Source organism: Sesamum indicum, linkage group LG6 (genome assembly GCF_000512975.1).
Source record: "Sesamum indicum cultivar Zhongzhi No. 13 linkage group LG6, S_indicum_v1.0, whole genome shotgun sequence".
In the NCBI taxonomy this organism is placed as follows: domain Eukaryota; kingdom Viridiplantae; phylum Streptophyta; class Magnoliopsida; order Lamiales; family Pedaliaceae; genus Sesamum; species Sesamum indicum.
Window position 1 is genome coordinate 3565924 of NC_026150.1, and position 14674 is coordinate 3580597.

Here is a 14674-nt window from a genome sequence, read left to right on the forward strand (position 1 = left end):
CACATAGGAAAGGATGTCGGGTTCCACCCAACCTGGTTGACTCAGCCTGCAGACAGGGTCGAGTCCCAGCAGTGCTTTGAAATTGAGGGAGGTTGTGGCATATCCTAATGCAAGGGCAAATGCTACCTTACCACCTCTGCTGTGGCCCATGAGAGCAACTCTGGAGAGATCTGGTTTCACATTTTCAGGAAGGGACACTGCAAGGCCCGCTGGTAGCCAGTTTGTGACTTTTGCAGCTATCTTGATTTCATCATTCAGGGAAATGAGCAAGCACTGGTAAAACTACAAATACAGAGAGGGACAATATATTGGAAATTCTACGTGTGTATTTAATAATTGTAATTATCATATAATCATACAAATAAAATGCAAATAATTAAAATTAACCTTTAGGCGCCAAAAGATTTTGCAATGGAGTATATAGAAAATTCTGCTACTGTTATTTGTGTGCACTTGTGCATTTAAGTACCATATGATGCAATGGGTTTCTAATATTGGCTTATATTTTGAGCTGGGGGGTAATATAGAGCGGAACTTGGTAGGTTCATAGTTGTCAACAAGAATCATGGCCTTCGAGTCAGAAGTGAGCATACTTGTGACAGGTTTTCTGAGGATTCAATAGAATAGATAAAACTTGACTGGAATCTTATGGACAAACTTTTGTGATTGAATTTTCACTTTGGCCATTGAAGTTATTGCACTGAAGACGCTGTTGTAGCGAAATTGCTGAATTGGCTTCTAATAAAATGCTAAGTATTAGAATATATAAGAAAATTTTATTTAGATGGATGAAATTGGGAAGTGGAGAACTTTGGGTGCATGTGAGATGTAAGTTTCCTTGCATGACCACATGCCCATATGCTGTGATGAGAGACGCTACAAGCAACCAACCTGAGGGGCTACAACTATATATCCATGGGAAGATACATGTTGTAGGAGCTCAGAGTACCAACCACTCTTAGTGCAGTAACCATGGCAGAAAAGCAGGACAGGATAATTGCCTTCTGCTTCAGGCGAAACAATAAGCAGCTCTGCAGGAGGTGAAGAAGCATCTGTTTTCTTCAGTTTGCTGGTTTTCACCTCTACACTTCCAGGTTCGAACACTGAGGTATTTTTATTTTCTAGCATTACCATTTTCGCTCTGGTTTTGTGCAAGAGGGAATGAGACTAAAACATGCTGTTCGTCTTATAAATAGGTGAACAATTCATTTGGTTTGAAGGCATTTAATTACTCAGTGGAATTGGAATGCATGTTTGATTTCTGATCCTATATATCAAGTGCCCTGTTAACGGAGTTTGGACTTCCGATGGTATTCAATAGAAATTCTCCAAAGTTTGGCAGGATGTAAAGTCCTCCTGGCCAACAGAAGTTGATAATTAGATAGGTCAAAAGCAAATGTTGCTAAGTTTGGCACTGTACCTAAGATTGTTGCTATGATGTTTTAGGTATTGAAACACTGATTCAGCTTCAAAATTCAATATTTCACCAAATCTTTCTTGCACAGTCTTGTTAATCTGCAGATTTCGATTACCAACGACATACATATGCTTTGTGATCTTTCTCAAAATATCATTAAAATCCATTTATAAGAAATATCATGAAAACTTATTGGGATGAGAAGTTGAAAAATACAATGATTGAGGTGGAAAGAGAGTAGTTGTGAGAAAGGGGAATAGATCTCCTAAAAAATGATGTTGTCCCTCCACTTCTTTTTTCCTCCTAAAGTTGGATAGCTACGTCCCACCTACATCTCTCCCACCTCCATTACTACTTACATATCTACACCAAAATTATATTCTCTAATTAGATAAATATAATAAATAATACTATATAATGTATGATGCATATCGAATGTACTCCCACTACCACTAGCTATCAAGTTGCAAAACCTCAAATTCTACATCAAAACAAAATGTTGCATCATGAGACGAAATTAATTTACCTACTTAGATTACAAGTTTACTGACTTTTATGTGTTTTTTTTTTCTTTAAAGAAAAGAATGCAATTATTAAATTTGTCCATCTGAGTGGGGTCCCTTAGCTACTCTATATAACAAAATCAACATTTAGTGGAGATGCAATCTAAAATTTCAGTATCAAACTTCTTTTTGAACCTATAAATCAACAATGAATATAATTATACCTTGAGTTATTTCATTTAATATTTAATGCTTTTATATTTAATTTTTCCCCATGCAAATATGAAATATGGTATTTTAATTTTTTTTATAAATTTATAAACAACATGATATGCCTGCAATTTATCTACCACTATTGGCAAGATGAAAATTCAATTGGCAAAACAAGTAAGGTTATTACATACTTATTTTTGTACATAATATATGATGATGTGGGGTATGTATGCATGTGTTCATACACACTATGTATATACATACACACATACACATGCGTATATTCTTTTTTGGATTTGTGATGTATTTGTTTATATATGAACAGTGGATTGATTCACATACATAGCTGACCCCTGAGAATGTTTTACCATGAGTAGTATAGTTTGACATGACATGTCATCAGTCCCTTTGACTCATCATCATGCCTCATCATATACATATACATATATATCATCAGTCTAAGCTCTGCTCACACTGTTTGCAGACGTCTCTTCTCATCCCTCTAAGAATATTCTACTCCTTTCATTTCCCATTAATTTTAATTTCTCTATATATATTATTCTTTTCATTTTCAATTATCATTTTAAACTATTTTAAGCTTATTGTGATTGGTTATTGGAATTCCATAAATGCCTCCAAACCTCTCAATAACATGAGAAGTTGTTAAAGATTCGTGTTTATTTTAATTAATGGTTATCCAATTTGAACGAATTTATACATATTCGAGTTTAAATTGAACATGATCGAGTCAGTCGACCACCCGCGCCTATTTTAGTGATGTCGTATTGACCGACTCCCTCAGTTTGAATCCGAATATGCATAGATTCATGATGACCACATAATCCTTTTTTTTGTTTTTGTTTTTTATCTATGATCCAAGTGGAATTGTATAATTAAGTACAATTTTTGTTAATCTAATCATTCTTACGTACTTATATTTTGATTTTCTATGACATTACTGACTTAAATATCAGTTGTTCTTACGTGTCCCTTTCCTTGTAGGCCACGATTAAAATTTCAGTTTACACATTTTTGGGATGTAAATGAGTCGAATTCGACTTTTTTTGGTGAGCTTGAGTTCGAGCTCGATTTGCAACAGAATTGCTCGAGCTTGATTCTTACATGATGGCTCGAGCTCGAGCTCGAGCTTGTATAATTATTATTATTATTATTAGTATATTAAATCATGGGGTTGAATCATCAAATTTTTACATAAAATTTATAAGTAATAAAATAGATTGCATAATGTATACTATGTTATAAATATACCAAAATATACTATGAAATTTTAATTTATTGTTATAAATATACCAAAATATACTATGAAATTTTAATTTATTGTTATAAATATAAACTACTAATTAGTCTACTAGTAATATAATTAGTAAAATATACAAAAAAAAAATTCATACTGAACAATTTAAAATTGTAAAAAAGTATCCATTATCTGAAATAATGCAATTGAAATACATAAAAATATTTCATAGTTGAGATTAATATATGTTCATAATCTGCAATGAATTTATATATTTATAAATATTAATATTACATTGATGTAATTATCATCTTACATTGTTGAACAACATGGGTTAATCGGGCCATCAAAATTCAGATAAAATCGTTAAATATGATCAAACATATAGAAAAATACGTTTGGTAAGATTTTAGACTTATTGGATATACGAATGCCAAGATATCGTACTCGGGACATAAGAGTAATCATTTAAGACATTGTATTGTTGAATCAGACCATGAGATTTTAAATCATACAGTCTGATATGATCAAATGATACAGTCTCATATATTTAAATTTGGCATGAATCGTGTGCCTGAATTTTAAAATATCGTAATTATTGTTTAAACTTTTTGATCTAGTTATATATATAATAAAATAATAATTAAAATAATTAAAATTATTCAACCATCATTCCTATTATTATTATCATTATTTTTTAAATTAATGCATAAAAATAACTAAATTTCGATATAAATTTATAAGTAATAAAATAGATTTCATAGTATATACTATATTATAAATATACCAAAATATAGTATGAAATTCTAATTTATTGTTATAAATATAAACTATTGATTAGTTTAGTAGTAATATAATTAGTAAATTGTGCAAAAAAAAATTATTCTGAACAGTTTAAAGTTATTGGGAAAGTATCAATTATCTGAAATAATGCAATTAAAATACATAAAAATATTTTATAGTTGAGATTAATATATGTTTACAATCTGCAGTAAATTTATATATTTATAAATGTTAGTATTACATTGATGTAACTATCTTCTTACATTGTTGAATAAAATGGATTAATCGGGCAATCAAAATTCAGATCAGACCATTAGATATGATCAAGCTTACTAGAAAATACACTTGGTAAAGTTTTAGACTTATTGGAGATACAGATGTCAAGATATCGTACTTGGAACATAAGAATAACCATTCAAGTCGGTGTATTGTAGAATTAGGCCATGTGATTTCTAATCAAACCATCTGATATGATCTAATAGACACAGTCTTATATATATAAATTTGGTGTGAATCTGGTGTCCAGATTTTAAAATGTCGTAATTGTTGATTAAATTTTTTGATCTCATTATATATAATAAAATAATAATTGAATTGTTCAACCGTAACGATTATTATCATTATCATTATTTTTAGATTAATTCATAAAAATAACTAAATTTCGATATAAATTTATAAATAATAAAATAATTTTCATAATACATAGAATGTATCTTGATATAAATATAAAACTCATAAATAGATAAAAAAATCATAAGTGATTATTTATTAATTTAAAAAGAGTATAACACAATACAAACATATATTAAAATATAACATAAAGTTTATATGTGTCATATTAAATAATAATTTTAATTATAAAAAATATTATAATTTATTAAGTTGTTGATTAAATTTGTTCTCGTATGAAGATTAAATGTATAAACAAAAGTACCATAATTTATTATTATAAAAAATAAAATGTATGATATCGATTAATAATTATAATATATGGTCACTTTTGAGTATAAAATTAAAAAATATTGAATATAAAATTAAATGTATAAAAATTTTAAAACTAAAAATATATAAAAAAATAAAATAAAACAAAAAACTCACGAGCTGATGAATAGAGAGAATTGAACTCGAGCTCAAATTCAAGTTAGAGTTGAGCTCAAAATCGAGCTGGCTCATGATCTGCCACCCCTAACACATTTCATAAACATATTTGACTTCAAATACACTTTCTAATTAAGTTCGAGTACACGACATGTTGATATTATGAAACAATTATATGTTTCAATTCATTACTTGGCTACCCATATTTTAGAAAACTCAACAAAATCGTTAATTACATTGGACGTAAAAATGAAGATAAATTATTTCTCAATATCGAAAATAAATGATTATTACATTTGGAATTCATTAAAGGTGGGTAGGAGTGTTGCATCCATTAATGAATTAAAGAGGTTGTTCAGTAGTTAACAGTGTCCGAAGTGGGGATATATTATGGTTTTGAAAAGCCTTTTCCACACTCATTTCTGCAATAAAACTTTACTAGCTTTCACATCCAATTTTGTCCTTCCTTTCCCAATATTTTCTCTAGATACAGTGGGACAAGTAATCAAAGTCAATTATTTTTTAAATATATATATAATGTTATCTATATGCATCTAGCGTGAATATATGTTAAATACAATAAAAGATATAACATGATTTAAAATAAGAAATTGATCAATTTCAAAAAGAGGGAGAGAACTTTTGATTTGTTTTTGAGTTTGAAAATAATACAAATAACAAATTATTGTCACGTAATACATGTACTTATTCCGTATCATTAATTAATTATTTCTTTTTTTTTTTTTAAACTTAGTTCATCCTTTTGCAGAATAACTCTTCTGATAATAAGTTTGATTCGAATTGAAATACTCAATGACTTGATGGCGACTAGATGAGGACTTGGCAGCTTCTTGGAGTGAGGGTCCGATCTGGATAAACAAATTTTGGCTTATACTCAAAACAATTAGACGTGCTGAGGTAGTCATCAGTTAATAGAGGTTCGAGGTTATAAGGATCTCAAATTATGATCTTAAATTGGTATAATAAATACATACCTGTCAATAGACTTCCAATATACTTATAGAAGCTCATGTGTCATAATTCGTATTTACCACGTACTGACTAGGTAAAGGTGGAATAATTTATGCATGATAGCTGATAAGTGCCCGATCTGCTGAAAAAAGACGCGAGTCCCAGGAATATTTTGAAATTTTCCTATTTATTGGAGGATGAAATTGTCTTTTGAAGCTTTTATTTGTTTCGTCGACCTATCAAACTTAAATTAATATTCCATGCAACATTACAAGTTTTATATCAATATTATGCCATGACGTACTCTAGATTGGTAATGGATATATCATTTAACCAATTAAATTTACTTGTATTTGACATAATGTTTTCCTTTAATTTTCCCCATATAAAGAAAACAAAAGGACATAACTATTACATAATTCAAGTTGAATTATCTTTTTAAATAAACTACTTACTAATATCAAATAATGATGCTCTAAAGGGCTTTTGGAATAACTTTCTTGTTTGTGTATGATTATACATATATATATATATATGTATATATTACCAATTAATGCCATCTTTATTAATTTCTTTGAGTAGTAATTAACTGATTTTCATCCCTATTGCTTATGGAAAACAAATGTGAACACTATGAGAAGAATAAATTCAATTGACCTATGCATATAGGAAATATACTATGACTAATTAAATTAATTGAAGCTCTTTTTCTTATTTTTATATATATTATATAAAATAAAAGATGTAAATAAAAAATTCAATTATTCAATGATCAGAGATTGGAATTTCGAGAGCAATATTTTCCAAGTTCCGTTTCAAACTTTTCAAAAAGGTTACCACAATATTTAAAATGCAAAAAAAAAGTTTTTTTTCCCCCTGTCCACTTATTCCTTTAAAGCTTTTCTTCTTTTCTTTATTTTATTTTTTTATGGTAATTATGAGATGAGTAAACGCTATCTTGCAATCAAACCCTAAAGTGCACCATTCCAACCTCCCCCCTTTAGAAAGATTGAATTTTTTATTTAAATTAAAAATTAAAATTCATTATTTGTATATATGACATATAAATATTAAAAAATATAAAAACAAAGTTTATAGATAAAAGGACTAATAGAAATAAAGGGAAAATTGATGAAGCATTTCATAAAGGAACATTAATACTAATTACTGATACTGTAGAAGTACTGAGTCAAAGGAGCACAAGAAATCAGCAAACAGTGAAAGAAAAATAGCTCCTCTGATCATACTGATCATTTCCCTCTCTCTAAACTGATAAAAAACCATGTCAAATCTCCACACTCCCAGCCCTTAGCTGACTGCTAAGACACCTGATGAGTTCTTCTACTGAGAAGACTCATTATCCTGCTCAATCTCGGAGGCGGGTTCATCCTCTTCCTGATCAAAGCAATCGATCCCATAAGCCGAATGCCCGTTGCCGAAGGCCTTGATGTGGTCCTTGAGCGATCTCTTGTGCTTGAAATCAGAGCCACAAGTGCAGTACCAGAGCTTCCCGCAGTTCTTCTCATGGGTTCTCCAATCACCCCTCACTGCGAAAGCCTTGCCGCACTTCCTGCACATGAATGGCTTTATTCCATGCTTCCTTTTGTAGTGGGTTTGGAGGGTTCTGAAATCTTTGAGGGGTTTGGCTCTTGGGTGGTCAATGTTATTCCGGCAGCCGGGCGCGCAGCAGTAGCAAGGAAGCCTCAGCATGGCTGTTGGCTGGGTTCCTCGTAGAGATTCTGGCCCTTTTCTGTACTGAGATCCATGCCCCCACATATGCATCTGTGGATATATGTGTATATATAGAAGTTGTTCAATATATACTGAAATGAACTTGAAGATATATAAATTGGTCGTTTTCTAGATTAGTATTGCGGTTTGCAAGAAACCAAGATCCCTTTTGGAAATGGTGTAGTTTGCAGACATTTTTATGAGTTTATGGGCTTTTCTTGCCTTTAATTCTATGGTGGGGGCAGTGGAGTGGTAACTAAAGTTGAATGTTGAATCTAGGAAGAATCTGAGGTTGAGTTAAATGGTCCAAATCTTTTACAGCAGCAGGTAGTAATATAGCTGCTTTTCTGAGAATGTCATTGTTAAGTAAAAGCTCGGTTCTAAAAGAGTGGGAAATGCAAGCTAAAATGGAGAGACATTGAACAAAGAAACAAAGAGAGAGAGAGAGAGAGAACAGTTTTCTTCTGCTTCTGAGTTTCAGATTTGGGAAGAGTGAAATACACATGTCTGCATCAGGAGGTTTTATTTTCATGTTAACATCAGTGTCAAGTCTTCTGAATCTTGATGACAATGCAGAAAGCATCATTGGTTTGTGGGGTTCTTTTCCATGTGTAGTGCTGTATTTAAGGTTGAGTGTGCAGATTGAGGAGGTTATATATATGTTCTTTTTCTTCCTGAGAATGATCTTTGATGAAAATAATCAGCTCCCAGGAAGAACAGGGAAAAATGTTTCAGTTTGACACACCTGCCAATGTGTGTAAAATACAAACTTCAAGGACAAAAAGCATATAACGTCTGTGTTGTTCAATCAAATAAAGAGAGGGGGTGACTGACCAGGTTCTCAGTTAATGGACCAGGTAGATTTATGCAGATCCCAAAAACTTCATGCATTAACAAACAGAGAAATTAAAAAAAGATGGTCAAGAAATTCAAAAACTAAATCAAAAGAGAGAAAAAGTTTGAAACCCTAAGGACCCCATATACAATCATTCACTATATCAATCCAACAAAACAAATAAAAAGTGAAAGGTTGAAATTACACTAGAAAAGATGTGTGCAAACAAAGAGAGGGATGGGTTTTCTCTTTTTCTGCAAAATCAAAAGGACAACAAAAGGAAAAGAAACGAACATAATTAAAGAGAATTAAAGTAGCTGGATATGTACATAGAGCTCATGAAGTATTCACACACACACACACACACACAAACAAAAGAAAAAGAAAACGGCAGAGCTTTTTATTTCCCCCCTATATCATGAATATTATTATACATACCTGCATGTTATTGTATCTGTTGAAGGTCTTGAAGCAAAGCGGGCAAGAAAACTGGGTCGGGCCAATCAAAATCTGGGCCGGTGTTGGGATCCAATACTGACCCTTGTTGAGAGGACTGATGGGATATCCACTGCTAGCAACAGTAACTAATTCTTCTTTATTATTACTGTAATTATTCCCAGTATCTGTGGAGGAAGAGGGCCTTGATGATAAGATCAGATCAGAATCAGCTGGAAAACTGCAAGGAGTTGAAAGCCCTAAATTTAGAGTTACACTCAAACTCTCATCTTCTTCTTCTTGATCTTGATCTTGATCTTCTTCTTCTTCAGTAGCACTGAGTTTCATCATCACCATGTTCTTGTCCACCTCCATAGCAGCGGCAGATGATGATTCTTGATCCCTTATGGGGGTCAAACTCAGGAGAGGGAGAGCCTCTTTCAGTGGTGGGGATGGCGGTGAGGATTCATAGTCATGTGTGAAAAACAAAGAATTTGAGTTGGTGAGAAAGTTGAAGTTGTAGTAGGGACTGTAAGATGATGGGATGGAAGACGAAGAAGAAGAAGAAGAAGAAGAGGGTGGGTTGAAGTGGTTGAGATTGAACCAGCTGTATCCATTGTTGAAGTAATTGGAGTAAGGATCAGTCATGATGATGATGGAATCAGAGGGTAGGAAAATGATGATGATGATGAGAAAGGAGCATATATATGTATAAATACTTAGTAGCAGCAGATTGAAAGTTATGAGCAAGAAAAGTTGAGAAGGTAATGACTGAAGAAAAAACCTACCAAATTTAAACTGGTGGGAGGGTGGTTAAAAAGGGTTTTTCAGACAGCTGATTATTGATGATAAAGTAAAACCTAGGTAACTGAATGGAGAGAAAAGGAGAGACAAGAAGATATCACTTGTGAAATGTGACTAAACAATACATCAAAAATTGTGTGCTAGTTTGAGGAGATGAGAGAGAAAGAAGAGAGAGAAAACAAGAATGGTGGGATTTGTGAGAGAGAAGATTACAAGGGGATGATTTTTTCTAGTCTTGGGACTTTGAAAGAACAAGAGAAGCTGCTGACCCTTAATTTGAACAGTGTCCCTTATTCTTAAATTTTCTAATTCAAACGTTAATTAATAGTTAATTGTATGTAGTGAGAAAGGGTCCAAGACATGGGGCAGGAAATTAGGGTTGGATGTTCTATCTCTCTCTCATCTCTCCCCACTACTTCAAAAACAATAAATATAGAATAGAGAGATAGATACAAATTACAGCATTCAGTGTACTTAAAGTTGTGTGTTTATTGGAAAATAAAATTGTATGAATGGGGTGCCGGCAATTGCATAGATAAATGAGCAGTGGTCGGGTTAGCACAGTACGAAGCTTAGAGACACTGTTGCTTCACTGTTCACATTTTCATAAGTCTCTAAATTTCTCTCTTACATGTGTACATCAAACTTACTGTTCAATCGTCACCCTCTCTTTCTCTCTCACACACACACTAGCATGTATGTATTTCCATGGCTCTGTGTATCTGTACGTATATGTAGGTATGCATGCATGCATGTGTACAAGGAGAAACAAATGAGATAGGCCCCATTAACTTCATTAATTACAGAGAATAGTATGTAGTGTTGTTACCATCATGCAGTTGCATGCCTCTTCCTTTTCTTAAATTCCACCATAACTCCAAGTACATGTATACCCATAATGTCATGATTCACGTTCAAATGGTATGACATTTATTGTCATCACAATACTTACTGTCCTACTCACCCAAACTATTAATTAAAAGTACGTATTATGATTTCAACTTGACTATGATTACAATTTCATTCTTTCTAATTGAGATATGGATCTTGAGGTTGATGGATATTTATGAGTAGTATCATCATATGATATTTAATTAATTCCATATCCCACATATACACCGTCATGCTTATTGCAGTGGTACTTATCGAAAATTCTAACTCAAGTTGGGTTGGGTAGAATCTGAATTGATTACATGATAAGTGTAATATACTTGTTGTGTGATTGAGGTACAGTAAAAAAAAATGACCAATCATGTAGTACGTGTACTATATTTGCTCTACGATTTGTTTGGTTCAATCAAACTTGATTTGAGTAAGAATTTTTCCTCTAGTCTATCATTTTACATGTTACATATAACATTTTTCTAAATTTACTGAAGATTCTTTTTTTCGATTCTTTTTTTCTCCCAAAATACAAACGGAATGACACACACTCTCAAGGTTTGAACACAAAACCTCTAAGAAGAGATTCTTATTCGTCAGGTAGTCCTTCAAGGGTCCATCTACTTTCTATTATTAGGTTGTATAAGCAGTCAATACACTCAAGTAAAGTATTTGTTTTGCATTATGGAGGCCCGTTTCTAATTCAAAAATCCCAATACTAAGTTCCGCTTTGGCTGAACAATTCGTCCCACATATTTAGATGTGTTGAGTTATTCAACTCGACCAACCGATAGTAAATATAATATAATGAATACATAATTCTTTTTTTATCTTATTGTTCAAATAACTTACATATTAAAAAGTAAATGGAGCTAAGGGATCCTGATATAAGGGCACTCATTTTTTCCCTACTATTTTTTTTTTTTTTGTGTGTGTGTGTACTATTTTATTTTATTTATTTATTTTCTGAGCACCTATTGTAACTAGTACCTAGATTCTCCTCCTTTCATATATCCCAAAATTGAGAGAAATTTTCATCCCATGAATGTGCATGGGCTCCATAAAGCTACATATGGATATCCAATTGATAATGTTACATGTAAAGAGGAAAGGGATTCAACAGGCAAAAGAATGGGGACAACATGGATGTCTGGCACTCTTTTGTGAATGTAAGAACCAAAAGGAAATAAGGGGCCTGCAAATTAGGCTTTTATTAAGAATGTATGTTAAGATCAAGGGAGATCCATAATCATCATCATCATCAGCTGCATATATATGTACATATATGTATAAGTTGAATCAGTACTGTGAGAAAATTTACTCACACCAAATTTTGCCTGCAGAAGATATATATATATATATATATATATATGTAGAGAGAAAGAGAGAGAGGAGAAAATTTACTCACACCAAATTTTGCCTGCAGAAGATATATATATATATATATATATATATATGTAGAGAGAAAGAGAGAGAGGTCAGCAATACCGTAGCATCTTTTTTCTTACAAAGTCAAACATTGTTCAACTACAGTGGTTCACTTTTCATTATTGATGATCCTGATCAAGTGTGTATAGCTACCTCATACATACATACATGTATATATATAGTCAAATTTTCATGTATATATTGTATTCGAATTATTCAAATCTCTTGTTTGTTCTGAATCATTTTCTTTTCCAATAATGATTGAGAGTTGTTGTAATAACAAATATGTAATTATTGATAAAATAATAATTGTCTTTCAAAGTTATTATTGAAAATGTATATTAATAAATGCTTTTATGGTGATAATTTTTTTTTTTTTTGTGTTTAAATATTTTTTCATCCCACAACTTACGTGCTTCGGTATTTTAGTCATTTATCTTCTAGGTTGCAAATTGTTTTGTATCATTTTTGTTTTTACGCAATTTTGTTCCTGCATCACCAGATATCGCAAATCTCACAGGAAAAGAACATGTGCTCCTCACGTGCTTCTTTTAAATTGACTTTCTTGTGATTCAACCATTTCTGCCTATATGGACGTACTTAAAAAAAAAAAAAAAATTGACATGGCATTTAGATTTTGTTGACCAAGAAAAGGAGGAAAAATCATTCCCTACTTCCCTCTTTATAAAAAATTCCCAAGTCATTTGCAGCAAGAACCCTAAAAAAACACCAGCTTTCTCCCTAAATTGCTCCAATATCTTCAGTCACTAGATTTGTTTAGAACTACTATGCAAGAATGGTTGTTCTCCGAACATTTTGGACAGATGAAAAACCCAGGTCGGAGGTTTTTATTCTTGTAGAAATTACAAAGTAAGATTTTTCTTTTTGGTTTCTGCACAAAAATTTAAGTTTGTGGGTTTTTTATTTTTTTGAAACAATGGAAGAGGGGAGAGTGTCAATAACCTCCAATGTAGAAGGGCCAGGACCATTGTTCCTAATTTATTGAGGAGGATTAATAGGTTGGAAGAGGATGTTGAGAAGCTAAGAAGGAATATGATCCGGCTCGATAATTGAATACGTTACATATATAAAAAAAGAAAGAAAGAAAGTCAAAAAAAAAAAAGGAATTGGCTTAAATTTCCTGGCATAGATTTAGTAATTCAATATTTTCTTACAAGCACTAAGTTCAAAAAATACTTGAATTCATATCATGTGCCAGAAACAAAATATTTAAAACAGTCCAAGTATAAAAAATGCCTTAATTTTTGGCATTTTTTGTTTAGATCTAAGTATTTATTTCTCCTTTGATGATGGATGAATTCACTATTTGACTAGACATTTTGGTGGATTAATTGAATCTCTAAAGCACTTGGTTGCCAATCATTGAAGGAGGTGCCTGAATTTTCACTCTTGGTTACAAGCCTATTATTTATTTATTTTGAGATGGCTATTTGCTGGTATATAAAGTGCCCAGGCCTGTATATGGATTTTTCCTGTGTAAGAACTACAGCTTCTTGAGTGATTACCGCATCAAATAGTCCATCCTCTTCATTTGATTCTTAACGGAGAGGTGGCAACATGTTGTGATTTTCTGGTCCTTGTGTTGCATTGGATCCCTATATATGCATTGTCACTCAGACTTTTTGAGTCTGAAATGAGTATTGTACTTAAGTTTTTATACTTACAAAAACATGTTCAGTTGGAAATTCGAACTTGTTCTTGCTTCTTCTAGATCAGTTTCAGAAATGCTCCATAATATATTTTTTGAATTTCTACACTAGAATATTACCATTCTTGCTGGTTGTTTGGGTTCAAAAGGTTGCACAAGATGAGAGCCATTTTCATTTTGGTCCTACAAATTGAATATAAATAAGTTAATGTATGTACAAATCAAAAAAGCTTTAAACAAACTCGCACAACAAACATATATATATGTTTTCCCTCTCAAACCACTTAGTTGTATTATTCCCAGGTTCTCCACATGTTCTACAGTGAATTGTCTTTTAGTTCCTTCTAATCCTCTACACTTGGCTTCATATTCTTCTTGATGGGTTCATCAGCTTCTTTTCTTCTAGCTCTAGATGATTTCCGTACACCCCTTCCAAAATTGGGTGACAATGGAGAGGTATGATGAATGATTCAACCCACAATCCTTCATGGCTCATAGATATGATTGCTATCTTATATGTTTTCAAATAATAACACTTGGCCACATAGTCTACAAGGTCTTGTTATTTACAAAAGAAAGGTACAACATGCATGTTTACATGGTATGCCATACAGCTGAAATTTTCTACACATGTAGTTCTTTGCTCTCA

The 14674-nt window shown here is 32.1% G+C and overlaps 2 protein-coding genes across 2 annotated transcripts in view; both read right to left on the minus strand.

Moving 5' to 3' along the window:
• The window catches only part of LOC105163609 (chlorophyllase-2, chloroplastic-like), a 2089-nt gene extending 588 nt beyond the window's left edge, over positions 1–1501 (minus strand). Inside the window, 3 exon segments of the mRNA XM_020694834.1 lie at positions 1–282; positions 388–615; positions 892–1501. The exon segment at positions 1–282 is cut by the window's left edge and continues 4 nt beyond it. Of these exon segments, the coding sequence (XP_020550493.1) occupies positions 1–282; positions 388–615; positions 892–1134 (753 nt within the window). The 5' untranslated portion in view covers positions 1135–1501.
• On the minus strand, positions 7359–10237 carry LOC105163564 (zinc finger protein WIP2-like). The gene is made up of 2 exons (XM_011081968.2): positions 9246–10237; positions 7359–8023 (listed from the first exon to the last, which is right to left on the minus strand). Exons 1-2 carry the CDS (start codon positions 9888–9890, stop codon positions 7583–7585), a joined length of 1086 nt encoding a protein of 361 aa, XP_011080270.1. The 5' UTR covers positions 9891–10237; the 3' UTR covers positions 7359–7582.